The sequence below is a fragment of the Vombatus ursinus genome, unplaced genomic scaffold, assembly GCF_900497805.2.
Source record: "Vombatus ursinus unplaced genomic scaffold, bare-nosed wombat genome assembly UNPS02014816.1, whole genome shotgun sequence".
NCBI classification, from domain to species: Eukaryota; Metazoa; Chordata; class Mammalia; order Diprotodontia; family Vombatidae; genus Vombatus; species Vombatus ursinus.
The window spans coordinates 24,191,121-24,217,714 of record NW_020954594.1 but is presented as its reverse complement, the minus strand read 5'-3'; the positions used below and the strand labels follow the sequence as shown (position 1 = coordinate 24,217,714).

Below are 26,594 nucleotides of genomic sequence, written 5' to 3'. Positions count from 1 at the left end.
CCTTCTCCTCCCCAAATCAGCTTGTATTAATTTTCTATGTATTTATATAATTCATGTTGTCTCCTTGGCTAGTTAAGCTCCTGAAAGGCAGATAACGTTTTCACTTTAGTCTTTTTGCATCTTAAGCACCTAGCACAGTGACTGGCAGATAATTGCACTTAATAAAATGCTTATTGATTGATGGATTTCTTTTCTCATATCATCATTGTCAGAGGGAATGCTTTATAAACCTTAAAGTGCTACATAAACATGAGTTATTTGGATTTATAAGGGCTTTGATTCACTGCAAGGTAATATAGAAAGAGTACATATAAAGTAGCTCTTACAAAACATTTTAACATTAACCAGGTTCTTTTGTTACAAATTTCAGTTGGCAGAGACTTCAGATGTTATCTTGTTCAGCTTATACTTTGCCACCTTAATGTTTTCGAAATATTTGGAAAAATAGCTTTGATACTCTAGAATCAAGCTCACCATTGGTCACGTAACGTTCTCTTGAAACCAGAAGGAGTCTTTGTGGGGAAAAAACATCTAGTCAGATGATATCAGTCTGGGACAGCTTTGAAATAATTTCGAGCAGAGTTGAATAGAAAATTTATTAAGAACCAAAACTGCCTTGGGCTTATTTTAAATACCTTCTAATTCCTTTAAAAATGGTATGTAGGTAAAGTTTAAAATGCTAACACCAAAATGAATAAGTCTCAAGTCAATACATTTGATGTGAAAGGACTTTGTTCTATACATATATGTTGCTTCTGTCTTGAAACTTATGATTGTGGATGTAACCATGTGGCTGTGAATTGTAACTGGTGTTTGATCTTTTAAAGGATCGAGCAGAAAGGGCAGCACGTTTTGCAAAGACAAAGGAAGAAGTAGAAGCTGCCAAAGCTGCTGCTTTATTGGCCAAACAGGCCGAAATGGAAGCTAAGAAAGAGGCTTCTTCACGAGAAAGAAGGTACTTTATTATGTACTCAAAAATATTTGTGTAAAGGGGATTGAGGAAACGGAACAGATGTGGGCTACTTTTAGCTTTGATGTGGCTGGTTTTAGCTCTGGTGGCATAGTGTTGTGGCCATTACCAACACCATGCTCCAGATATGACAGACTGATTTGGCAAATGGCAGTGATATCTGTCACTGAGTAGTGCCCTTTGCAAGTGTTGGCACAAATTCCTTCCTGGAAAGAACCTTAAACATCTGTTTTGAGTAACATCTAGTACTCATGAGAACATGTAATTAGAACTCTTATGTTGACTTTTTCTGGTATTTTTCTTAGTGCTATTGCAAGAATTCAGTTCCGCCTTCCAGATGGATCTTCCTTTACGAATCAGTTTCCTTCTGATGCTCCTCTAGAAGAAGCAAGACAATTTGCTGCACAGGTAAGTTGGCATCTCAGTTACTAAAGAACCAAAACTATAGGTCTTTATTAAAAAGAGAAAAATCCCAAGGTTGGAAAATAGGAGTAAAACAGGAAGTTCCACCAGAGGGCAGTGTGAAAGACCTTGATGATGGGTATGGTTGGTTAAGCACATGCTTCTGATTAGAGCTACATAATTGTATCTAGAGCCTTTTTCTGGTTCTAGATGTACCATTTGGTTGAAAAAGAGAGCAAAGTATTATTAGCATTCAGCTTTTTTCTTATTTTGTGAAGGAAATTTGGTGCTGTTTTGCATATATATAATGAAGATGTTTCTTCCTACCTGTTAGTACAAACTATGGAGTGACAAAGTGGTTTCCCCAGAGGATGTTCTCATGTGGCTAGTTTCCAAGTGAAACTGGACTGCTAAGTATCCCCAGGAGCTTTGCCACCTTCCTGTGGTGAGCTGAGCTGCTGTTCTCTTTACTTAGTGGGTTGTTTTGAGATTGCAGTGGGGGCAGGTCACGTTTTCTCATCTAGCATCAGCCTGAAATTAGCTCATCTTTATTTGATCTCCTTTCTTCTGGAAATACACATGTTGGTGGTCTTTCTTAAGATCTTATTTTTAGAAAGCTATTGCAGCACTGAATAGGTGTAAAATAAAAACTCAGTTCTTAGATTAAAACAAACAAGGGTTTTTCTAGCTGGCCTCTTAGTTTCTAGATTACTACTTCATTGATGGATTCAGAGCATTCAGGTATTCATGAAGATAAAATGAGAATCTAGACTTTTAAAAAGGTTCTTCCTATTTGCAAGACTTAATGAAATACAGATATCTGATGCCATAAGAGGTCAAGGAAGTCTTATTTTCTGGATGCTTTTGATCAAAGAGTAGAACTCTGTAGTGATTTAAGTATGCTTTGCTCATATTATGAAGGTGATGATTGATACTGATATCTTATGGTTCTAGAGGAGTTTAAAGGAGCTAGAGGAACTTAGAAAACTTGTTGAATTTCTTGAAGACAGGTATATGTAAATTTGAAGGCAATTACTGGTCTTGTGCTTAACACTGTAATTTTTTCATTGAGGGTTTAACAAACACCAAAATGAACACTTCCATATACAAAGCAGAATTGTATATGAAAATGTGAATCTGTGTTCTATTCAGATTATTTTTTTTAAAGTATATAATAAATTTGACACGTTAATTTCAAATCTGTCCCACTTATTTGAACTTCTTTCTATTCTTTTCCTCACATTTAAAAAATTTCCCAAAATGCTCCTCTTTTTTTCTTTTTTCTTTTTTTTGCTAATTCCACTCTCCTTCACATCTCCCCAACCTTATTAAAATAAAAAGAAAAAAAAATCATTTACAACAAATTAGTCAAGCAGAACAAATCCACATGTTGGCCATATCCAAAAATGTATGTGTCTTTCTGTATCTTGAATCTATTTCCTCTCTGTCAGGAAGTGGGTGACTTGCTTCATCCCTCATATCCTCTGGAGTTGTAGTTAGTCATTGCTCTGAATCAGAATAATTAAGTCTTTCAAAGTTATCTTTCTTTACAGTGTTATTGTCATCATATAAATTGTTCTCCCAATTCTGTTCACTTTACCCTGCATAACATCTTCTCAAGTTTCTCTGAAACTGTCTTTTATATCTTTTCTTATAGCATAATAGTATTAAATGAGTTAGAATACTACTTGCTATCTAAGGCCACTTCCAGACTCTTTATCTGTAACCATCACTCAGTATCCTTTTCTTCTTTGAGATTTATTCAGTTCATATTTATTACCCTATCAAGATTCTAATAGCTATCATCTACTATCCCCCAGGTTACACTCCTTTCTTCCTCAATAAGTTTATCACCTTCCTGGCTCACAGTCGTCTCTACCTTAAGACCTGCCTTTATACTAAAGGACTTCCAACATACATATTGATATTTCTTTGAATACCTTAGTTTCCCAGTTCCTCTGTTTACTCATTTTCCATGACATATTCCATTCCAGCTAAGCTACACACAGAAATGGTCATACCCTTGATTTGCCATGAACTTTGAAATTTCTTTATCTGATCTTAATCTTTTAACATGCTTTGCCTCTGCCAGGTAACTACTAACCCAGTTCTTTGTCCTCACCCTGATCTCTAATCCCTTTACCCCAAAGTTCTTTCTTAGGCCATCATCCATATGTGGAATACATACTCTTCTCCTTTTACCATTTCAACCCCTTGGTGAACTAGTTAAATCTGTACACTGCCCTCTATACTCAAGTCTCTTGCTCCCTTATCCTGTTGTCAGTCATCTCTTGCATAGCTCCAACCATGGATTACTGCTGCCTTTGCTTTGCTTACATTCACATGCTACTGTAATGAGCTGTAGAAAATGAGGAAACTGTGCTGACTAGGTCCACTACAGATTTATGTTACATAAACTTAACTAGATCTTCACTACAGCAAGGTAGTCTTTTTATACCTCTAGTCAATTCACTATCCCATTTACCACAGTGGCCATGCCATGCTTTTTCTTTCCTCTTCAAGTCTCCCATTAGCCTCCCTTTCCCCACCCTCCTAGTTAAGAACCTTACCTCATACTTAACTGAAAAATTGAGACCATTCACCCCTTTTCTTCAACTCACTACATTCAGTTGTCTTTTTCTACTATCTCCTCCTTCATCTCTATCTCACATGAAGAGGTAGAACTTCTCCTCGCCAAGGCGAACCCCACCACATACACATCCTTAATCCCATTCTGTCCCAACTTCTCCAACACATTTTGCCCTCTCTTCATCCCCACTCTCTGACAAATCATCAGTCTGTCTCCCTATTTATAAACATATGCATGTCTTCCCTATATTTTAAAAAAAATCTCTCAGGCAGCTAGGTGGTGGTACGCAGTGAATAGAGCACTGACCCTGAAGGCAGGAGGATCTAAGTTCAAATCCAGCCTCAGACACATAACATTTAACTAGCTATGTGACCCTGGGCTAGTCACTTAACCCCCAATTGCCTAACAAAACAAAACAAAACAAAACAAACAAAAAAAAAAAACCAAAACTTCTCATTGGAATCTGTCATCCCTGCTAGCTATCATCATATATCTTTTCACCCTTTTGTGGCTAAACTCCTTTAGAAAATTGTCTATATTTAGTGTTTCACTTCCTTTCCTCTCACTCTTCCAAAAACCTTCTGTGATCTGGTTTCCAACTCATCATTCAACTGAAACTACTCCAAAATTCCTTCTTAATTGATAAATCTAATGGTCTTTTCTCAGGCTTCATCCTTTTTGACCTGTCTGTGGCCTTTGACACTATTGGTTACCTCATCTCTTGGATATTCTCTTCTCTCTGGATTTTTGTGACACTGTTGTCTTGCTTGTCTGACTACTTCTCTGTCTCCTTGCCTGGATCTTCTTCTAGGTCACATCCACCAACTGTGGGTGTCTATGAGTGTCCTTGGCTCTTTTCTTTCTGTATACTGTCTCACTTGATGATCTCATCAGCTTCCATGGATTCAGTTATCATCCCTATGCAAATGATTCTTAGATCTACTATTTATCCAGCCCCCCTACTCTCTTTTCTGATCTCTGGTCTCATATGACAAACTGTCTCTTAGATATCTTAAGCTGAACATGTCTAGAAAAAAATTAACTTATCTTTTTTTCAAACCCTCTACTCTTCTGAATTTCCTTTTTACTGTTGAGGGCACTACCATCCTCCCAGTCATCCAGGCTCACAACCTAGGTGTCATCCTCAACTCTTCACTTGCATTTCATATTCAATTTGTTGTCAAGTTGTGTCATTTCTACCTTCCTGATATCTCTTGTATATCCCTTCTCTTCATTCACGTAGCCACCACCTTGGTGCAGGATCTTCTCATCTCATCATCTCAAGTCTCTCCCACTCCAGTCCATCGTAAACTGCCAAAGTGATCTTCCTGAGGCACAGATCTGACCATGTTACCCTTGACCACATAAACTTCAGTGGGTCTCTATCACCTCCAGAATCAAAGATAAAATCCCCTGGTTGGCTTTTAAATCCCATCACAATCTGACCTTTTCTATCTTTTTGTTCTTTACACTTTACTCCCTCTATGATCCAGCAACACTGGCCTTCTTGCTGTCCCCTGCACAAGATACTCCATGCCTGGAATGCCCTCCCTCTTCACTTGCACCTCCTAGCTTTTCTGTCTTCCTTCAAGACTCAGCTCAAATTCCACCTTCTGTACGAAGTCTCCAGCTCCTACTACTAGTGCCTTCCCACTGTGATTACCTCCCATTTACATTGTATTTATCTTGTATATATACATAATTTTTTGCAAATTGTCTCCCCTATTAGAAAGTGATTTTTTTAATCAGCAGGGACCATGTTTTTGCCTTTTATTATATCCATAGCCTTTAGTACAGTAATGTGAACATAGTAGGTACTTAATCAATATTTGTTTGCATTCATATACCATAATTTATTTAACCATTACCCAATCAATAGGCACTTTCTTAAGTTTTTTTTTTTGCTACAACAAAAAGTGCTCTTTATAAATATTTTTGTACATGAGTACTTTTCCTTTTTATTTAAATCTTTTGAGTGAGGAGGGGGTTTTCTAAGCTTATCACTGAGTCACTGAGTATGCAGTATAATTCCAAATTGCTTTCCAAAATGTCTAGCCCATTTCACAACTCCACCAAAAGTGTGCTACTATGCCTGGCTTGTCCTACAACCCCTCCAACAATGATTGTTTTCCCTGTTTGTCATCTTTGCTAATCTGATGAGTGGGAGGTGGAACCTAAGACTTGTTTTAATCTGTATTGCTCTTATTATTAGTGATTTAGTGCCATTTTTCATATAGCTGTTGGTACCTTGAATTTAATCCTTTGAGAATGTTTGCTGATAATGTTTTGACCATTTATCTGTTGGGTAACCTAAAACACTTCAACAGGAAGTCTGTAGCTCTAACTCTTGATCAAGGTATCATTTTCACAAAATGGCCAAAAAATAGTGAAAACTCTAATAATTGAATATGACGACTGGACACTTTAAAGGAAGTTATAAGATTAAATTCTTAAAGAACAGAGTACCTGACTATTAAAAGGTTTCATGAACTGTTATCATGTCCTTGTTTTTGTTTAAGTTATGTAGTTCTTGGAGCTGTGATTTATCATTTTTTTAAGCTTACACAGAAGTCTTTTTCTGATTGTTGTAGAAGAGTGAATTTTCCATTAAATTTCAGTGTGACTGCAGAAAAGTTATATGGCTGTGTTTAAGAGGACAATTACTTCATTTTGGTTAATTTTAAAAGAAGAATTGACAAAGGCAAACAGTAATTTTGCATATACCTAAAGTAAATTTTATCATATAATATAACATACATTTCTGAATGCTTTTATGTTACAGATGGTTGGTAATACTTACAGCAACTTTTCTTTGGCCACCATGTTTCCAAGGAGAGAATTTACCAAAGAAGATTACAGAAAGAAATTATTGGAACTTGAGCTTGCACCAAGTGCTTCAGTGGTGCTCTTACCAGTATGTGTACATCTATCTGTCTAATCTGTCTATCTACCTTTACTATTTTATTCCTCTTAATCTAGAAACGTATTTTGGCCTTATGTTGTTGGTGGGTTAGTCCACTCTCAACTGTCTCTGGTAATATAGAGGTAAAGCAAATAATTGAATTCCCAATGATCAGAAATTTCAGATTTCACCCAGGGCTCAAGAAATATATTTTAGCTGTAAGAATAAACACGGATACTTGAAAATCAGGAAAAAAAAATTCAGCTTTCAAGGAAACAATAAAAAAAAAAAAACTAAAGGGCAGTATATTCCCATAAGACATTGGTTCTCAACTGCTCAGGTTCTGTAAAGCTCCTTAGAGAACTTTTGGGAAGGCTCGGAAAGGACCAGGCTACTTTCTGAGCCACATATTCATAAGCAAAAGCCTTGTTGGTCAGTGGCTCAGCTTGCCTTACATCAAATACTCATAGAAAGTGATGTCTGACTTGGATCAGATACTGGATCTGTGGTGCTTGAGAGAAAGCTGAAGGACCCCTCAGGTAGAGCCTTTTTCCTGCACCAAGTGGTACTTTTCAGTACTCCAGACATCTTCTTTTCAAACTGTTTTGATAGTGAAACTTGAATGCATGTGAGAGGGAAGAAAAAAATGCACTTCTGTGACTTGGGGTAAGATGGCACTGGAAATTTAAGTACTACCATGGAATTTCTGGTCACCATTGTGATATCTAGTGCTTGGTTTTTTTTAAGCCCTAGATTGGCCCATAATTCTTTGCCACTACAGTTTTTGATCAGAACAGCTTGCAAGAAGCAAAACAGAAATGACTGGAGTTGTCATCAGAGCGGAGAAGTAGAAGGCAAAGTGTCTAGATAGTAACATCTAGCTTTCATAGTGCTTGCATGATGCCAAGGTCATCCACTGCATCCCAGGCCACCGCCAGTCATCTTGACTTTTGTCTTGCCACTAGATTTGGATAACTCTGGAAGAGAGAGTGAGGCTGATGACTTTGCAAAACTGCCTCACTTAAATCCAATTCACGAGAAAGTCAAGACATAACCCATGATGTCATTGGTCCTCTTCGAAAATGAAGGATGAACAGTGCTTTATGGTTTGCAAAGTGCTTTACATATGCTGTCTCATTTTGTCCTTATGATAGGTCTTTGAAGTGTAGGTACCTATTATACGATTGAAGAAACTGAAGGTAAAAAGGTTAAGTGACTTGCCCAAGGTCACATAGCTAGTAAGTGTTTGAGAGAAGATTTAAACTTGTTTTTTCCTGACTTCAAGTGCAACATACTATCTATTGTCCCACCTAGATGCCTAGATGATTCTTTAAATCTTGTATAATCAGGAGCTTTTATGATCTAATATTTGAAATCTTTCTATCTAATATTGGTCAGGACTACTTATAAGTCATTACACTGCTTTTGCATCACAGAATTTATTTGTTTTTCTTAACGACTCCATGAAGTCTTGCCTTTCTCATTTGGAGGTGCTTTCTTATTTTTTGTGCATTTTTGTTGTTGTCTGCCAGCCTTTAGACAATGCAGGATCCACTATTGCCTAGCTATTTAGAGGGGGGAAAAAGACAAATTTTTGCTGCTTTATGGTAAACCAGAGAGGCAGTGTAATATGTCAGATGGTATTTATTAACTACTGACTGGTTGCTAGGCCCTGTACTGCACACTAAGGATACACAGAAAGACATAAACATGGTCCTTGGTCTCAAGGTGCTCACAGTCTAACATGGTGGATAAAAACAAACTGGCTCTGGGGAGTCTGGAAGGCTTGAATGCCAAATTCTGCTTCCCACATAGTGGCCATGGACAAAACACTTCACCTCTCAGGGTCCTCAGCAACTCTGTAAAACTATAAATTATAGAGAAGGGATAGAAGGTGCCTGCTGTGGTAGAGAGAATATCACCCATACCAGTGAAAATCTCAAATCTAATTCTTTTCCCTAAACCAGAAAGATTTTCTGTATATTTTCTTGTACATATACAAGGGTCATTTATTATTTCAGATGTAATTTTGTTTATAATTCTCTATGATATACCTAAAATGCTATACTTAACCATGTTTTTGTTTTTTAATTCTTAGGCCGGAAGACCAGCTACGTCTGTAGTACGGTCATCAGGTGGAGAGCTCTGGGAGTTTTTGGGAACAGTACTTTACCCATTCTTTGCTATATGGAGATTGATTAGCAGCTTCTTATTTACCAGCCCTCCTCCTCCTCAGACTTCAATAAGATCAACACCTTTGGAGCACACAAACCCCACAGCATCTGGCAGCTCAGAAAACAGGTATTTAATTTTTCCTTGTTTGCAGTGATACTTAGGGAAATTTTACAACATTAGAAATGCTGTATCTTATAAGAAAGCATCAATATGACTGTGAGTTCTTTCTTCCATTCCTTTGTATTTCTGCTTCTGGGAAGAAAAAGAAAAATTTCAACTTTTGCTGCATTTTCTTTTTAAAAAATATTTATATATACATATCTATATATGTATGTCATTGATGTATTTGTCTTTGTAGTAGCCATTTTAGCCCTCCCCCTCCAGATTGAACTTTCTGTCCTGGAGGGCATTACCATCTTTTCTCAGCCAGGTCCACAACTTTGGAGTAATGTTTACCTCCTTGCTGAAACCCTACATTGCTTCTCCCTCTACAGTGTCTCTTGGATGTGTTCCCTGCCCTCCACTCACATAGCCATTTCCCTAGTCAAGGCCCTTGTAACAGCTCATCTGAACTATTGCAGTAGCCTCCTCATCAGTCTCCCTGTCTCTGGTGTGTCTCTTTTTCACTGTATCCTCCACACAGCAGCAGAGGTAAAAGGTCAAGGCACTTGCCAGTATTTCTAAAGCACATGTCTGGCCATGTCACTCTCCCTGCTCAGCAAGCTTCAGTGGCCTTTTGTTCACATTACAAACTTGAGTCCCTTCACATACTAACTCCAGCCTATCTTTCCAGGCTCATTATTCTCCCCTCATATATTCTTAGGTCCTGCCAAACTGGCTGATTTGCTGTGCATTGCAGGCAACATTCCTTCTTTTGTTTTCCTGTCTTTGCATAGGCCATCCTCATGCCTCTGCTTCCTAGTATTCCTTTCGACCTTCAAAGTTCACTTTCATGAGTATACTTTATACAGATGACCTTTCCCAGTCCTTCCCGAAGTCATTCTATGTTCACTTTGTATATCTTTTGTATGTACTTATACGTATACATGTTAATTCCTGCCAGTAGGATGGAAGTCCTTTGAGGCTTTTGTTCTTTTTGTCTTTACTTTTAAATTAGTAGGTACTCAAAGAATGTTCATTGATTGATTGTGACAAAACAATTAAGCAAAAATATCCAATCCATGCATCCCAGTTAATACAGTAAACAGCATATACAATATTCTTTCCTAGCAGTGTCCTGTCTCTCTGCTGGGAGGAAGGAAGGATGTCTCATTATTTCTTCTCTAGGACCTTCATTGGTTTTTCATTTCCTCAGTTCAACTCCCTTGTAGTGAGCTTTTCATTGTTGTGGTTATTGTATAAAGCTGTTTACACTAATGTTTTGTGTAAATCTTCCCTGTTTCTCAGAATTCCTCATCTTCATCATTTTATAGCATAATGCTATTCCATTACATTTCTTTATCATGATTTTCTCAGCCATTCCTTAGTTGATGTGTACCCACTTTGTTTTTCAATTCTTTGCCACTAGAAAGAGTACTGTGAGGGATATTTTGGTCTGTAGTAGACCTTTCTACCCTTGATTTACTTGGGGTATGTGCCCAGTAGTAGGCTTGGTAAGTCATAGAATATGGACAAGTACAGTCACTTTTTTGCATGATTTCATATTGAAATCCAAAACAGATGAACTCAGTCTTCAGTGAATCACAGCCCTTCCAAATTGATCCCTGACTTTTGTCATCTTTTGCAGTTTATGTGTTGTGAAGCAAAATTTAGAGTTGTTTGGCTTTTTCCTTATATTTGCCTTTAATTTAACACCATAGTCATTTCCCTCTGTCCCACACCCACTTGGAGCCTTCTTTGGAGCAAAAATATTTAAGGAAATCCAGCCTACACAACCCCACATCTGACAGCTTATACTGCATTCTACAACAGTAGTCCTTCACCTGTCTAGACTGTCACTTCTTCATACTGAGAAGGGGTATATGTGCTTCATTATCAGCTTTCCAGGACCAAGATTACTCGATACACTTTTCAAGGTTTGCTTTTTAGTTTTGTTGTTTCTTAACATTGTGGTAGTCATACATTGTTCTCTTGGATCTGCTTTCGTCATTCTGTATCACTTGATTGAACTCTTCTTATTTTTCTCTGAGTTTTTGTCCTTTAGACAGCATCCTTTCTAAGAAAGTGTTAGCATTCTTATTATCTTCAATATCTTTCTGAAATCTCTTCTATGCGAAATATCTTCACTGCTCCATTGATTCTCATCAACTCTGTACATTCTTTGCCCTGTGAGTATAAAAGCTCATGATTTCTCTAGAAACTCTTTTCTGGCCATGGGATATGCCTGATTATGATACTTTACTCTTTTAAATTTGTCTTCACCTTTCCTATTAGTGCACCAGGGTATTTGCTAACATTGGCCAAGTTGTGCCCGTAGGTATACAATAGTAGAATGTTAGAGCAGGAAGAGGGACTTTAAAGATTTTCTAGACTAATCTTACTTGAACCTAGATGCTTCTTTCTATATCTGATTGACTGTCTTCTGTGTTACTGAAGACTTTGAACTACAAATATCAGTGCCCATTCCCTGACTGTCTAATATTCCTTAGGATTGTTCTTTCACCCAGGTATGTAACTTGTTTTGTGAAACATAGGGGGTAGTTAAAATGCCAGAGTAAACTACAGTGACAGTTTGAGCTTTTGCCTCTGAAGTCAGTTAAAAAGTATGTCATTTTAAAAGAGGCCAGATTTTCTTCATAATGATTGACAACTTTAGAAAATTCAAAGCTATACTAATTACAGGGACTATATCCTATTGATACATATCAAGCAATCTCTTTCTAGACGTTAAGACTGAAATCTATAGTTCTATCCTATAATGGAAGATTCTGTTGTTGGTTGTCATTGGTGTCTAATTGAAATCTCAGAGGATGCTTTTTAGTTTTTATATTATTACTCAAGTAGTACTTGTTATAAATAGCATCTTCCTTTTTTTTCTTTTGGAATAACAGGGAAGGGGTCAGGAAAAGAGTGCTAGAAAAACGTGGAGAAGACTTCAAAAAAGAAGGAAAAATATATAGATTGAGGACTCAAGATGATGGCGAGGATGAAAACAACACTTGGAATGGAAATTCTACCCAACAAATGTAGTTTGACAAGCTACACATGGCAATAATCATTGTTTCTCTTATGATTTAATTCAACTAAAACTCTACTGGACAAGTGGGGCTGCTGTATGTTTTACTGACAGGTCTCTATAATGTGTCTCTTTATTCTTGCTTAGAGGGTATGGGTTCAAGTTGCCTAACTCAGAAAAGTCAAGAGATAGTATAGCTGACAAATAAGATTTTGCATATGGTAATCACCAGCTAGCTCAAAGAATCAAAAGGATTCATAAAATCTCCATCAGCTTTCAAATTCAGTATTTCATACACTCACAAGCCCAACTATGCTGAGAAGGTGGCACTTTATAGATGGTTTGCTCCTAAAATCTTGGAGCCCATGCACCTGGTAAGCCACAGAATAATTTGACTTTGTGTCAGAAGCGGTCTATTCTAGTTAACCAATCAGATGATAATTTATGTTTAACTTTTCTCTATTGCTCTGCAACTGCAAGCCAAACCTTGTAGTTTTTAATCTGTTATTCAAATGCTAAATAAAAATCTTTTCCAAAAAAATTGATTGCTAGTATTTCTGTCTAAAAGTTTTTAGTCATCAGGGCTTTTGTGTTTACATGACTTCCCTGTCTCTTATCTACCAGTCTTAATAAAGTGGATAAACTTCTTTTCCTTAAACATGTCTAGGGGAAGAGATTCATCAATGGCCATGGATAATATCTCTTTGTTACAAATCCCTTTGCCTGCCATTAATTATAGACCTTTTAGTTTTATCCTCAGCACATATGCAACCATTTGTTTTTTTAATTATTAGCAGTTTCTTTAAGTTCTTCCTTTTGGCTTCCTATAATTCATTTAAAAAGTTACTTTGGTAGAACAAATATGGCCCATGGAGTAATAATTGGGCCCAGATACCCTGTGAACTTTATAGCTGTATAAGGATAGGTGCCAGCATTTAGAGAATTGTCTAGCTCAGGGGTGGGGAACTTGTGGCCTTGAGGCCACATGTGGCTTTCTAGATCCTTGGGTGTGGCCCTTTGAGTCCAAGTTTTACAGAAAAAATCCTTTTATTAATGGAATTTGTTCTGTGAAGTTCAGATTTAGTCAAAGGGCCACACTTGAAGACCTAGATGGCCACACGTTGCCTCCAGGCCACAGGTTCCCCACCCCTGGTCTAGAATTGTTTTTTTTTTCTTTTTTAGATTAAATTACATTTTTTTTTTCACTTATCTGTCACTTTAAATTACTGAGACACTTTATCTGTCTTTAACCTTCTTAGAAAACACTACTCTTGGAACTGTATCTCTTTTGGTGATAAATGAAAAGGGAATTTTCTTGTGCTTCCCACTAAATAAATTATTTGTCACAGAATACATCTTTACTTTCCTTTTCCTCACTAGAATAAGGAGATGGTTTCTGTTGTAATTCTATTACTAGTAGATATCTGGGAAAGTAGAAGGCATGTGGAAATATCTACAATTGCAATTGAGAAATCAAATTTCTCTTTAGAGAAGTTAAATTTCTGCTTGAGATCTGGAAGGGCTCCCAGTAGCTCAAACCAACACTTAAGCATATATCTCTTAAATATATCCTTTAGTCAAATTTAGCAAATAGATACTGATAACTTGTATAAAACAATATGGAAGACAGAGCCAGTTACATGGTTGTGTGTATTAATTAGTTGAGACAAATAATACTTTTAACTTCTGAGGCTCTTCCAGCTCTGAATGTGTGGTTCTAACATTTCTAGCAGTTTTTATGTCCGTGATTTCATGTAATTTATTTCCTTGGGTTCTGGCCATAAGGAGTAAAATAATTTAGAAACAAATTATTGAATATCTTGTCTTTCCTATTGGGTATTAATGAAATTATTTACACTGGGTGGTCAATTTCTTGGTGCTCCTACTTTCTGCTTTTCTTAATGTTGTGTAGTCAGTCAATGAAGTGTAACATGTAACTATTGGCCAAATCTTAGCAGAGAACTTCATCTGTTAAACTTGGCAACCACTATATGTGAAAGGAAGATTGTTTCATTTGTTGTAACATCAGTAATCTGAGATTCTAAAAAGTATCCTATCACTTTAAATTCTTTTTGATGCAAAAGGAATATACATTAAAAAGATGACATTGCAAATTCAAATAGTCTTGCCTTTAGGAATCATTTCAAATTTCTGAATGCATTTCAGAAATCTTAATTATAGAGTCTGCATTGACATCGGAGATATAAATTCTGTATCAGCATTAGAAAACTCTGGGTTTTAATCTTACCTCTGACACTATGTTTGTGATCCTGAAGAAGTCACTTGACTCAGTACTTTTTCTTCCCTCCCCCCACCCTAGCCCCACAAAAAAACACCTCAAGAACCCAGGACTGTAAGTTGCAAAACAACTTTGCTGATTTGCATTGTGAAAGAAGTTTGTTTGCCAGGAATTCCTTAAACCAATGAAATTACACGTCTATACATTGCCACCATCCCCTATCTAAAAAATTACTCTAGTACAAATGGGGGTTTAAAAGCAAGTGGATTTAGTCTGAGATTACAGACAAGCAGTATAGAAAAAATGTTAGAACTTCTTGTAATAGTATATGGAGCTTTTTGATGAGGATTAGCTATTGAAGACAACAGAATTCCTGTCAGGAATATTTAAAACATTCAGAAAGATAAAATCATCAATTTTTGAAAAAGAAATCATTGAAATAGGCCCTTCGTCCTATCAATCTATCTGATACAAAAGAATACACATGAAAATAGAAGATACTTTTCCTTTAAATAATTTTGCCTTTAAAAAAAGTGTTTCAGAAACAAGACTAAATGGAGTTTCAGAAGCAAATTATTCTGTACAGGCTGTCATTTGGTCTGTAGGTGTAACATGAAAAAAGTTCAGGTAATTGCAAACATTTAGAAAATGCTTTTCTAAATTTCTGGGAAGGATCAATTTAAAGTCACTTGTTCTTTCTTGGGTTTCAGACTGAGATAACAGTTGCCTCATTAATACATTCAAGGTGGCATTGCTAGAGCAGTTTATTTTGCTTTATGTTCACATGTTGCTCTAGTTCTAAGTTTTGTTCATAGGTGGGCCAGTTATTAACTCCTTTGATACCAAGGATGGGGTCTCTGTATGCCTACTTTTCCTAACTGGATAGAGCATAGGATTTTGCTAAATACAGTAAAGAATATCTACTTGCTATATCATGTTTCTTTCAGTTTCAATAACAAAGAAAGCCCTTGGCCTAATGGCACATCTTAGTTGAATCAGATGTAAGCACCCAAACCTTTGCAGAACCTATGAATTGTAGGTAGAAACATTTTTGTTATTTCAAAAAAGCAATAGATGTAAACTCCTAGTGGGCAAGGACTATCTCACTTTTGTATTTGTGTACAGTATATAGCATGTAGGTGTGTTGATTTGTTGACTGATAAGAGGAACATGATGTCTAATTCACAAGTAACTTTTTTATTTTTTACCAGAAAATAGGGATGGGGAGAATTTTTTAAAAATTAATTTATTTTTAGTTTTTAACAATCACTTCCGTAAGATTTTGAGTTTTAAATTTTCTCTCCCTCACCCCTCCCCAAGATGGCATGTAATCTGATATAGGCTGTACATATGCATTCATATTAAACATTTTCACAATAGTCATATTATAAAGAAGAATTAGAACCAATGGGGGGAACCATGAGAAAGAAGAAACAAAACAACAAAAGAAAAGGAGGGCAAATATGCTTCCATCTGCATTCAGACTCCATAGTTGTTTTTCTAGGTGTGGATAGCATTTTCCATCATGAGTTTTTTGGAGTTGTCTTAGATCCTTGCATTGCTGAGAAAAGCTAAGTCTATCAAGGTTAGTCATCGCACAACATGGCTGTTACTGTGTACAACATTCTCCTGGTTCTGCTCACTTCACTCAGCATCAGTTCATATAAGTCCAGGTTTTTCTGAAGTCTGCCTGCTCATCGTTTCTTCTAGCACAATAGTATTCCATTACATTCATACACCACAACTTGTTCAGCCATTTCCCAGTGGGTGGGCATCCCCTCAATTTCCAATTCTTTGCCACCATAGAAAGAGCTGCTATAAATATTTTTGTACATGTGGGTCCTTCCATTTTTATGATCTCTTTGGGGTACAGCCCTAGAAGTGGTATTGCTGGGTCAAAGGGTATGCACAGTTTTATAGTCCTTTGGGCATAGCTCCAAATTGCTCTCCAGAATGGCTGGATCAGTTCACAACTCCACCAACAATGCATTAGTGTTCAGTTTTCCCACATCTCCAACATTTACCGTTTTCCTGTTTTGTCTTGTTAGCTGATCTGACAGGTGTGAGGTGGTACCTCAAGAGTTGTTTTGCTTGCATTTCTCTAATCAATAGTGATTTAGAATATTTTTATATGACCATAGATAGTTTTAATTTCTTCATCTGAGAACTCCGTGTTCATATCCTTTGACCATTTGTGAACTGGGGAGTGACTTGTATTCTTATAAATTCAGCTTGGTTCTCTATATATTTTAGAAATGAGGCCTTTATCAGAAACACTGGCTGTAAAAATTCTTTCCCAGCTTTCTGCTTCCCTTCTAATCTTGGTTGCAGTGGCTTTATGCAAAAACTTTTCAATTTAATGTAATCAAAATCATCCATTTTGCATTTCATAATATTTTCTATCTCTTGTTTGGTCATAAATTCTTCTCTTCTCCATAAATCTAACAGGTAAACTATTCCTTGTTTTCCTACTTTGTTTATGGAATCAGCCTTTTTATCTAAATTGTGTACCCATTTTGACTTTTTATTGGTATAGGGTGTAAGATGTTGCTCTGTACCTAGTTTTTGCCATACTGTTTTCATTTTTTCATACTGTTTGCATTTTTTGTTAAATAGTGAGTTCTTATCCCAGAAGCTGGAGTCTTTGGGTTTATCAAACAGTAGATTACTATAGTCATTGACTTCTGTGTCTTGTGTACCTAGCCTATTCCACTGATCCACCACTCTGTTTCTTAGCCAGTATCAAGTAGTTTTGATGATTGCTGCTTTATAATATAAGATCTGATCCAGCTAGGCCACCTTCTCTTGCATTTCTTTTCATTTTTTTGATGGGGAGAATTTTTAAAGTGTTAGGGGAAAAGACCCAGTCAGACAACTCCAAAGCTAAGGCACGCCACTCAGGTTTGTGTTTTGTTTGCTCTTTAAGTTTGATTATGTACAATAGGATTATGGTGGCTTTTGCCCATGTCTGCACTTTTAAAAATAAATAGTAAAGAGGAGCACCTTTTCTTAGGTGAAACATAGGCCAAATTGGGGGGAAAATTTTTTGTGGCCCTCCTTCTTCCCTTCTCTCCTGCCCCAAATGTCTGAAAAAAAAAAAGAGAAACCCCTCAAAAGTAATTGGTGCATAAAGTCTTAGGATATGACACTCCCATGACTGTCTGGCATTTTAATAAATTAGAAGACTGAAAGGTCTTAACAAAAACAAAAATATTTTAATGGTAGATTATCAGTCAGTTGGAGAAAATTAGGGGAAGTATCTCAGATGTCCCAGGTAAACTAGTTACTCATAAGCCCACTCTGATCCTTTATTGTGTTCTGTTTTCTCAAAATTGTACAGGCAGTTCAATATAAAAGCAGGGAGTTGAATAAAGCAGTATTATGCAAAAACTCAGCAGTTACAAGTTAGCTTCTCTAACTTGTAGGGCATACAGCAGATTAAAATTTACTTGCTGGATGTTTTTTAGACACTTTGAAATATTTATATAATATCAATGCCAGTCCACAGACACGAATAATCAAGAGAGAGAAGAGTATGTATAAGGCTGTTTCTGCATTGGTGGCATCTAGCGTCAGCCCCAAGAACCAAACTTGCTTGTCTGTCACAGATTCAGCGGTGGGAACAACATCTAGGAGAGAAGCACATACCAAATGGTTTATTCCCCAAGTTTCAACTATTCTTATTTCCCAAAGCACCTTCAGTTTAAAAACTCAAATGTAGTTTGAGTCACAGAAGATGGTCTTATCTTTACAATGAAAACGTTTGTTTTTCATTATCAGTACTAAAACTACATATTCCACTCTCCTGGATTATATTAATTTAAATGCATATCAATGAGCCATTAGTATTATTTGAAGTGTATTCTAGGAATTAGTTTGAACAAATATATCAAGGTTTATGAGCTCAAATGAGATTATTTATAGATGTAAAGCACTTAGCAAATTTTTTGAAGTATGTAGATATGAACTATTATTATTGACTCTTTAAAGTCTTTCAGAGAGTTGATCTACAGTGATAGTATAAATTGAATAAATAATAACCCCTAATGATGGTGATTTATATTTTTAAAATGTTTTCACACTTGTTATCTGATGATCACAATAACAATATAGGTAATATAATAATGACAATAGGTAATATAATATCCCAATTTGATAAGTGAGGAAACTGAGGCCAAGAAAATTTGAATAACAACCCCAAATTATCTAAAAAGTCAGTGGTATACCAGGGACTAGAAACCTGGTAATATTAATAATAGCTAACATTTATATAGCATTGTAAAGTTCATAAAGTCCTTTATGTCTATCATTTGGTACTCACAATCACCCTGTGAGGTAAGTACTAGTATTTTCCCCATTTTATAGATGAGGAAACAGAAAAGTTGTGATTTGACTAGGGTCACACAGCTAGGAAGTGTTTTGAAAACAGGTTGTTTGGCTCCAAGTTCAGGCTTCTTTCCATTAGGCTCCCCTGGCTTTCTCTGAGTACCTTCAATTTAGAAAACTCAGAATGCCATTAGTTCCATGACAAGAATCCCCTGGAACATGTGTCACATTGGGCTTTAGGGATCTAGTGAGAGACAGAGACAGAGTACACCTTCCCTTTTCACCCAGCCCCTTATTTTTTCTGATTTTAGGCAGCTGCTCCTGCAAAGTCTCACCTTCTGACTGGAGGCAGGGGTGTGGCCCATTGGCTGGGTCTGGGAAGCCATTGCATCTGATTATAGAAGCATAAAACTTGGCAGATTCCTTGGGGATCCTTGGGATGGAGGGGTCACTGTAGTTTGTGAAATACATGCCAAATCTCTCTGAAAAGCCAGTGGCCCATTCGAAATTGTCCATCAAACTCTAAAGAGTATAGCCACGTATATCCACGTTATCCTGGATAGCTGTAAGAACACAGAAGCCCAAGTATGAGGTTTCCTGTATGATGTTGTCCTTAATAGCACCTCAATATACCTCTCCCCCTTCCTCCCATAGAAAACTTCATATTCTAGAAATTCTTCCCAAAATCCTTTCTGCTCTTAATTATCCTCATATCTCCACCCTATTTCATTTGTCTTGTGCTTATTTTACAAACTGAGATTGCAGAACAGGGAGACAACCTGTCCTGTCCTACCAATGGGAATATAGGGTTATAGACTGAGAGCTGGAAGAGAGGTGATAGGAGGATTCTGCCACTTTGCTGTCTAGGAGTGACTTGGCCTTCTACTTCACTTTGATTTGGCATCTCCTCCTATCTCTTAGGGCTTCCTATGTCAGTCAGTGTGTGGTGTCTTATCATCTAATTTTTTTTATACAACAGGCACTACACACAAATAGGAAATAAATGGAAATTCATTTCGGTAATCATTAAGCAAGAGTTTGATTTGTGTGTAAAGGTTTTCCCAGAGTTTTCAACAATCTAAGGTCTTGGTCACTTTCTTTGACAACTAAGTAGGTAAATAAAATTCTCTTGTTCTCAAAGCACAACAGTTTTGGTGAGCAAAGGTTCTAAGACCCTTTTCCTCTGCTTGTTAACTCAGTAGAATCAAGATCTAAGCTCCTCGGAGTCTGGGTTTGGTTTTAACTCTAGGCTGTCCTGCAATTTGGACAATTTGTAAACTGCTTGCCGTAGTATACAACTGTCCACTGGAGCTGGTCTTACGAAGCTAAAGGTCTGGAAGGGCCTTGACCATTTGCAACCTTTTAGGGCCTGAATTATAAGAATTATGGGAACAAAACAGAGGACCAAAAAAAGTGAGACATGTTTTGAATTCAACAAATGCTTTTCTGACCTTTTTCTCCTCACTTCAAGTGAGCTAATTATTAAAGGGGAACAAAATCCAACTTTCATGTAATATCATGGTTGTTATTAAGATCAATAAGACCACTTCAGCACTCTTGTTCCATAGCTGAATAGTGATCACTCTTTTCTTCCTACATTTGAAGGTTCCTTTGAAAAGGCCAAATGGCCCTACTAGCTCTCTAGGACTGACCCTTGTCCTACTGGCCCCAGCTTAATAAATGAGAAGAACAGGTTCATTTTTTCTGGAAATACCAGTAAGCGTTCTCAGCAAGGAATAATTTATGGTAGAAACCAAAGTTTCTAGTCATTGTCATGGTTCAAAGGTTAATTACACAAAGAGACAAAGCTGAAAAACTGAAGTAACTCACTTCAGGCAACTGGCTGTTGTCCAAGAGGGTTTAGCCTAGAGAGAGAGAACTCAGAGTTAAGAGGGGACATCTGTCCTCTATGAAATGAGTGATTTACCAGTGAACCACTGTCTTACAAATCTGCCCTAAGTTTTAATGGTCACTGACTTTTATCTGTGAAGGTCACAAGCTGATGATATGCTCAAGTACCTTTAAGAACTTCATCAATGTTAAGTCTGGAGGTAATAGATTCTTACGGTGTCATTGAGGCTTGAGGTTTGTCGCTCAGAAACCCCATTCTCTGTAATATAAATTGTAGGGTTGTTGTACTCTTCCTTTAACCAGTTCAAGATTCTTCTAAAGCCAAAAGGAGTAATCTTCAATCAGAAAGAGCATGAATCTGGCCAACTGCTATCTGCTATGGAAGCCACTCCCCTTGGGACAAGAATTAGACTTAGTGAGAGACAAAAGCTTAGATCTCATTTTGCCAAATCCCCATCTATATCCCCCACCTATCCCCAGACTGTGTACATTTTAAATAAATATATATAAAATATGTATTTTTTAAATTTATGGAATAAAACAAGAATTTCCATAACATAGTATAATAAAAAAGATGATTGCATATGAAACTGCAAATTTATTACATACAACTTGCTATTCCTTTTAAATATATAATAAAGTTATCATGTAAATATCAATAAGTCTGAAATCTGGACATAACTGGGAAGAATAATTTGTATCTCCAGAGCTTAGTGCGCTGCCTGTCACACAGTAAATGCTTAATAAACACTAGCTGATGAAGAGGAGGAGAAGGAAGTAGAGATTGACTTCCTTCTTAGAGCAGGGCAGACAAATTTCCAAGATGTTGTATGGCTAGGCTGAATTTCCAAAAAAAAAACAAATAAAAAAAAACAACAGCATTCCATTTAAAAAAATTACCTCTTTCCCCTCAAATTAAAAGCTAAAAGTTAAAAGATTGGTGGTGCAGTTCTCTCAAGGCTACTGAGCAGATTCCTAATTGCCCTCTTGGATTGTTCAATTCTGTACAGAGAATATGATTAGTACAGAAAATCCCAATTCTTTATGGATTAAGACATAAACCCAAGTGTAACATTTACCTTAACAGGGTAGGATTATTTCTTGTTGCAAAGCAGGAAGCCAATATGGACCTCACTAGTCTGAAATTCCTTAAAGAGGCTTAGGTACAAGCAACTACTCACTTTTTATTCTTCCTTCCCTTGAGAGCAGCACATTAGTGCTGCTCAGAAAGTGAACTAGTATAAAGCTATTTTGTCAGGACGTTGGGAGTTCATACCCTGGTCTACGAACCATTTGCATAGTTGTCCTTTGCCATTAGACTACAAGTTCATTGTAACAACTTTTGTCTCTCTGGCACCTAGCACACTGCTAGATGTTTGATCAACGCTGGCTGAATTTGAATTTGCATGATTTGCCTGAGTGGAAGGGACAGGTTAAGAAACCAAGATCACTGACTTTAAATATTTATAACTTGAGTGATTTTTACTAAGTGCTTTTGTTTTCAATCCACCTGACCTGACTTTCTCTGGAAATACTGGACCAGTATTTGAAAGTCTGCCATAGGGAAGAGATAGTGGACTTGTTCTTCTTGGGCCTGGAAGGCAGAGCCAAGACCAAAGAATGATGGTTGCAAAGAAACAAATTTAGGCTCTGGGTCAGGAAAAACTTCTTTTAGAGCTGTCCAAAAGTGGAATGGGCTGTCATCAAGTACAAGTTGGACGACCATTCACTGGGTCAGTTTTGGAGAGAATTTTTAAGTATAAGTTGGATTAGACAGCCTCTGACGTTTCTTCTAACTCAGCTGTGAGTCTATAACATTTGCCTCAGCCCACTTCCCTTAGTGGGACCAGATATTTTAGTCAAGTCCAAGAAACAAAAGAAAACAAGCATGGCAAATGTGAGACACAGACTTCCTGTCCTGCTTCCTTCTTACCCGACAGGCAGCTGAGGCTGTACCCCAGACAAAGCCCTTAGGAAACTCTCCACACAGAAACTCATTCTCCTTTTCCATCGGCATGCCATTGTCGCTGATAACTTCTGTGTGGTACCTAGCTGAAGCTCTTGCAGTCCAGGCTCTGTTGGTATCATTAAAATCTACCTGGAAGAGTCCAAACTTGACACTGTAGCCATTCAACCACTCAAAATTATCCATCAGGGACCAAGCCACATACCCTCGGAGGTTAACGCCATCCAGACTGTAGGCTGATAAAATTTCAGAGGGAGGAATATTCAAGGAATAGTTTTATGCTGTGAATTTGAGCTGCTGGGTGGTACAGTGGATAGAGCATTGGGCCTATAGTCAGAAAGACCTGAGTTCAAACTCAGTCTTAGCTGCTTACTAGCTGTGTGACCCTGGGCAAGTCACTTAATTGTTGTCTGCCTCAGTTTCCTCAACTGTAAAATGGGGATAATAATAGCACCTATCCCCCAGGGTTATTGTGAGAATTAAAAAAGATAATATTTGTAAATAGAGCTTAGCACAGTACCTAGCCCATAGTAGGTGTTCAATAAATGCTTGTTTCCTTCCTTTCTTCCTAGTATCTTGAACAGAACTAGACATTCTACTGGATCTTTAGTATTATACTAAAAAACAATAGTTCATCAAGCCCAAGAAGCCAGCTCTGATTAATTGAGCAGATAATGTACCATTTGGGTAGATTAACTTTGTGAGAGGAGAAGGTGCAGGTACAAGGTCTACAGTATTGGGCATATAGAGCTCTGAATACCCTCAGAAACATTGAATTTTAGTTATGAAAAAAAAATTCCAATAAAATAGAACTTGGCGGGGGGAGGGAGCTGTTAAGAGAAGTCAAATCATTTTGCCAAACAATCCCAGGCATGTGACCCATGGGACATCCGACATTTCTATCAGCTATCTGACAAGCCCACATACCTTTCAAAGCTTCGTTGATGTGAGTTTTGTAAAAAAATATCCTATTTGTGTCTTCAGTCTCAGATGTCTCAAATCCCACTCCATTTTCAGTGACATAAATGGGAATGTCACCATATTCTTCTCTGATCCAATTCAAAACCCTTCTCATCCCCCAGGCCACTACTGTGTTGAGTGCAGAGGCAGGCATAGAAGTATCCTCTTCCTCTGTTCTCTCCTGATCACTTTCATAAGAAGGAGGGTTGAGCTGGGAGGTTATGTGTGCCACAATTCTGGAAGAGTAGGTGTTGAGGCAGAAGACATCTGCTGTGTTTCTAATATACATCTTTTCTTCCTCTGTGAAGCTGGGGAGGTGAGAAGTGACCAGATTTTGTAGCTCACTCCTGTTTCCTACTTTCCACTTCATAACATCTGGGTAGTCTCCGTTTTTGAAGATGGGATGGGCAAACCAGCCCAAGTTAAACTGCAGAGCCCTATCAGCTGCCTCAACATCTCTTAACAAGTTAGGTAACTTGGGTTCCATCCAGAGTGTGCTGAGGCTCAGGGAAATGACTACTTTCTGACTCTGCCTATACTTCTCATCATATGTATGGTAAACTCAGGCATGAGCTTTGATAAGGGTATGGGCTATTCTATAAGGTGTATAGCCAGGATCCTTCACATTTGGGGGAAATACCCCTTCACCATACCCAAGTCATGCCTGGTATACAGGTTCATTAAATGTCATCCAGAATTGGACCCGATCACCAAAAGCACGGAAACAAAAGTCTGCATAGTTATCAAAGAGCTCAATTAAGGAAGGGTTTTCCCAACCACCAATTTCCTGCAAGGCTTGGGGTAGGTCCCAGTGGTACAATGTCACCATGGGAATGATATTGCTTTTCACCAAGCCATCAATAAGTTGGTTGTAGTAGTTAACTCCATTTGTGTTGACAGAATCAATTGTCCCCTTTGGGAAAATTCGAGACCAGGAGATAGAGAAGTGGTAAGCCTTGACTCTCAAAGCTCTCAGGATATTAAGATCCTCCTCCCATTTATTGTAGCTATCACAAGCTACATCTCCATTGTCATTGTTTTTCACATTATTCCCTGGTGTGTGAGTGAAGTTATCCCAAATTCTGGAGCCCTTCCTATCTGCATCCCAGCCTCCTTCAATCTGATAGGTAGAAGAGGACACACCCCATATAAAATCATCCAGGAATGTTCCCTGGTAGAAGAGATCTCTTTCAAATTTGGGTTCATTGGAGAATTTTTCCCAAACTATCTTAGCCTTGGAAGGAACCTCTGAGGGTCCCAGAGTAACTGAAACTTTGGGGGGAGGACTATAAAGGAATGGCCGAGAAGATCTGTCTGTCTCTTTAGTCAGGAAGCCATTCTTTTCAATGAGTCTAGAGAAAAAATAGGCAGATTTCCTGGGGGTTCTAGGTCTGCTGCCATCTTTGAAATTCACGTAGTGTAGCCCAGATCTTTGGTTGTAACCTGATAGGCCTTCAAAGCCATCAATGAGGGAACGAACAATGTAGGACCGAACATCCACAGAGTTCAACTTGATAGCTAAGAAGAGAAAACAGAGAATTGATGAACATTAAAATCCTTTTCATCTTTTCTTTTTGTTGTTTTTTAAAGTTTTCTTTTTCATGTGAAAGATTTGGAAGTGTTCATACTTCAAAAAAAAGGTAGCTAACTAATATTTTCACCACTCCAGATTAAAGAAAGACACATATATTTACCTCTTGCATACAATCAATAGCAATAAATTTCAAATATGAACAGTATCTATAGCTTTAGAAAAGCACTCCACTGGTACATATAATCCACTAATTTCTATACTACAAATAACTCATTATTGTTTTACTACTTTACTTATTGACCTCAGGTATCACCAGCACAAAATTACTAAACTTTTTTTTATGCTAAAAGGATAAATAAACCAAATATTCTAGGGGTTATTCTCTCTCATGGAAGAACCAGATAGCTAATTCCCTGGTTTGAATCATCAAACAGGTATGAATCAAGTATTATTCAAATAGCACCTGAACATTTAGAACTATTTGTTGTGTTTGGGAGTATCAAGTCCTGATTTAATCAAGTTACACTACAGCTCAACAACTCAGGTAACTATGTAAAAATTAACCCATGATTGTGTGACTAAAAAGCTTTAGACTTAGAAGAAGAAGACCAGGGTTTGATTTCCAGTTCTATCATCTTTTAGTTGGATGAGACTGATTAAGACACTTAACCTCTCTGAGGCTCAGTTTCCTCACTTGAAAAATGGGTGGAGTGATAAGGAAAGAGTACTTTGGAATCAGAAGGCCTGTACTAAAATTCTACCTCTGACACTTAGCCCCTGTGTGATCTTAGGCACTCACCTTCCTAGGGCCTTGGTTTTCTCATCTATAAAATGAGGGGGTTAGATTGGAGACCTCTAACATCTCTTCTTACTCTTAAACCCATGATTTCAAAAGGAATAAATCATGCAAAATACTTCATAACTTTTGGAGCAGCTAGGTGGTGGAGTGAATAGAGTGCTGAGTCTGAAATCAGGAAGACCTGAGTTCAAAACTAGCCTCAGACACTTACTAGTTGTGTGACCCTGAGCAAGTCACTAAGCTATGTTAGTTTCAGTTTCATCATCTGTAAGATGAGATTGAAGGAAATGGCAAACCACTCCAATATCTTTGCCGATAAAACCCCAAAGGAAGTCCCAAAGGGTAGGATGTGTCTAAAAATTACTCAACAATAATGACAACAAAAACCTTGTAACTTTAAAGTGCTATGTAAATATAAACTTTTTTTTTTTAAATTTGTGAAAGGCATCATTGGAAAGGCACTATTGGACTTGGATATTTGTCTCCCACTCACTAGCTGCTTACTAATGAGATTGGTCAGAGCAATAACTAGCAACTTCTGTATCCAGGACCAATAGCACAAAATGTGCTCTAAAATTTACCTTTTAAAACAATTGAGGTGATAAGATATATATATGTGTGTATATATATATATATATATATACACACACATATGTGTGTATATATATATATACACACATATGTGTGTATATACAGATATACGTCCATGTATATACATGTGTATGTGTATATATACATGTATAC

General features: G+C 37.3%; 2 protein-coding genes across 4 annotated transcripts in view; one reads left to right on the top strand and one right to left on the bottom strand.

Moving 5' to 3' along the window:
- The window catches only part of UBXN4 (UBX domain protein 4), a 45,865-nt gene extending 33,145 nt beyond the window's left edge, over nucleotides 1-12,720 (top strand). For all 3 annotated transcript variants that reach the window (XM_027835600.1, XM_027835599.1, XM_027835598.1), the window contains exons 9-13: nucleotides 828-955; nucleotides 1,276-1,378; nucleotides 6,745-6,876; nucleotides 8,963-9,165; nucleotides 12,051-12,720. In XM_027835600.1, the coding sequence (XP_027691401.1) occupies nucleotides 828-955; nucleotides 1,276-1,378; nucleotides 6,745-6,876; nucleotides 8,963-9,165; nucleotides 12,051-12,189 (705 nt within the window). In that variant the 3' untranslated portion in view covers nucleotides 12,190-12,720. The remainder of the gene's footprint in view (nucleotides 1-827; nucleotides 956-1,275; nucleotides 1,379-6,744; nucleotides 6,877-8,962; nucleotides 9,166-12,050) is intronic.
- A 5,005-nt stretch (nucleotides 12,721-17,725) lies between these two features.
- Nucleotides 17,726-26,594, bottom strand: part of LCT (lactase) — a 31,167-nt gene continuing 22,298 nt past the window's right edge. Inside the window, 6 exon segments of the mRNA XM_027835539.1 lie at nucleotides 17,726-18,043; nucleotides 19,076-19,303; nucleotides 20,100-20,119; nucleotides 20,781-20,984; nucleotides 22,502-22,793; nucleotides 23,485-25,035. Of these exon segments, the coding sequence (XP_027691340.1) occupies nucleotides 17,853-18,043; nucleotides 19,076-19,303; nucleotides 20,100-20,119; nucleotides 20,781-20,984; nucleotides 22,502-22,793; nucleotides 23,485-25,035 (2,486 nt within the window). The 3' untranslated portion in view covers nucleotides 17,726-17,852.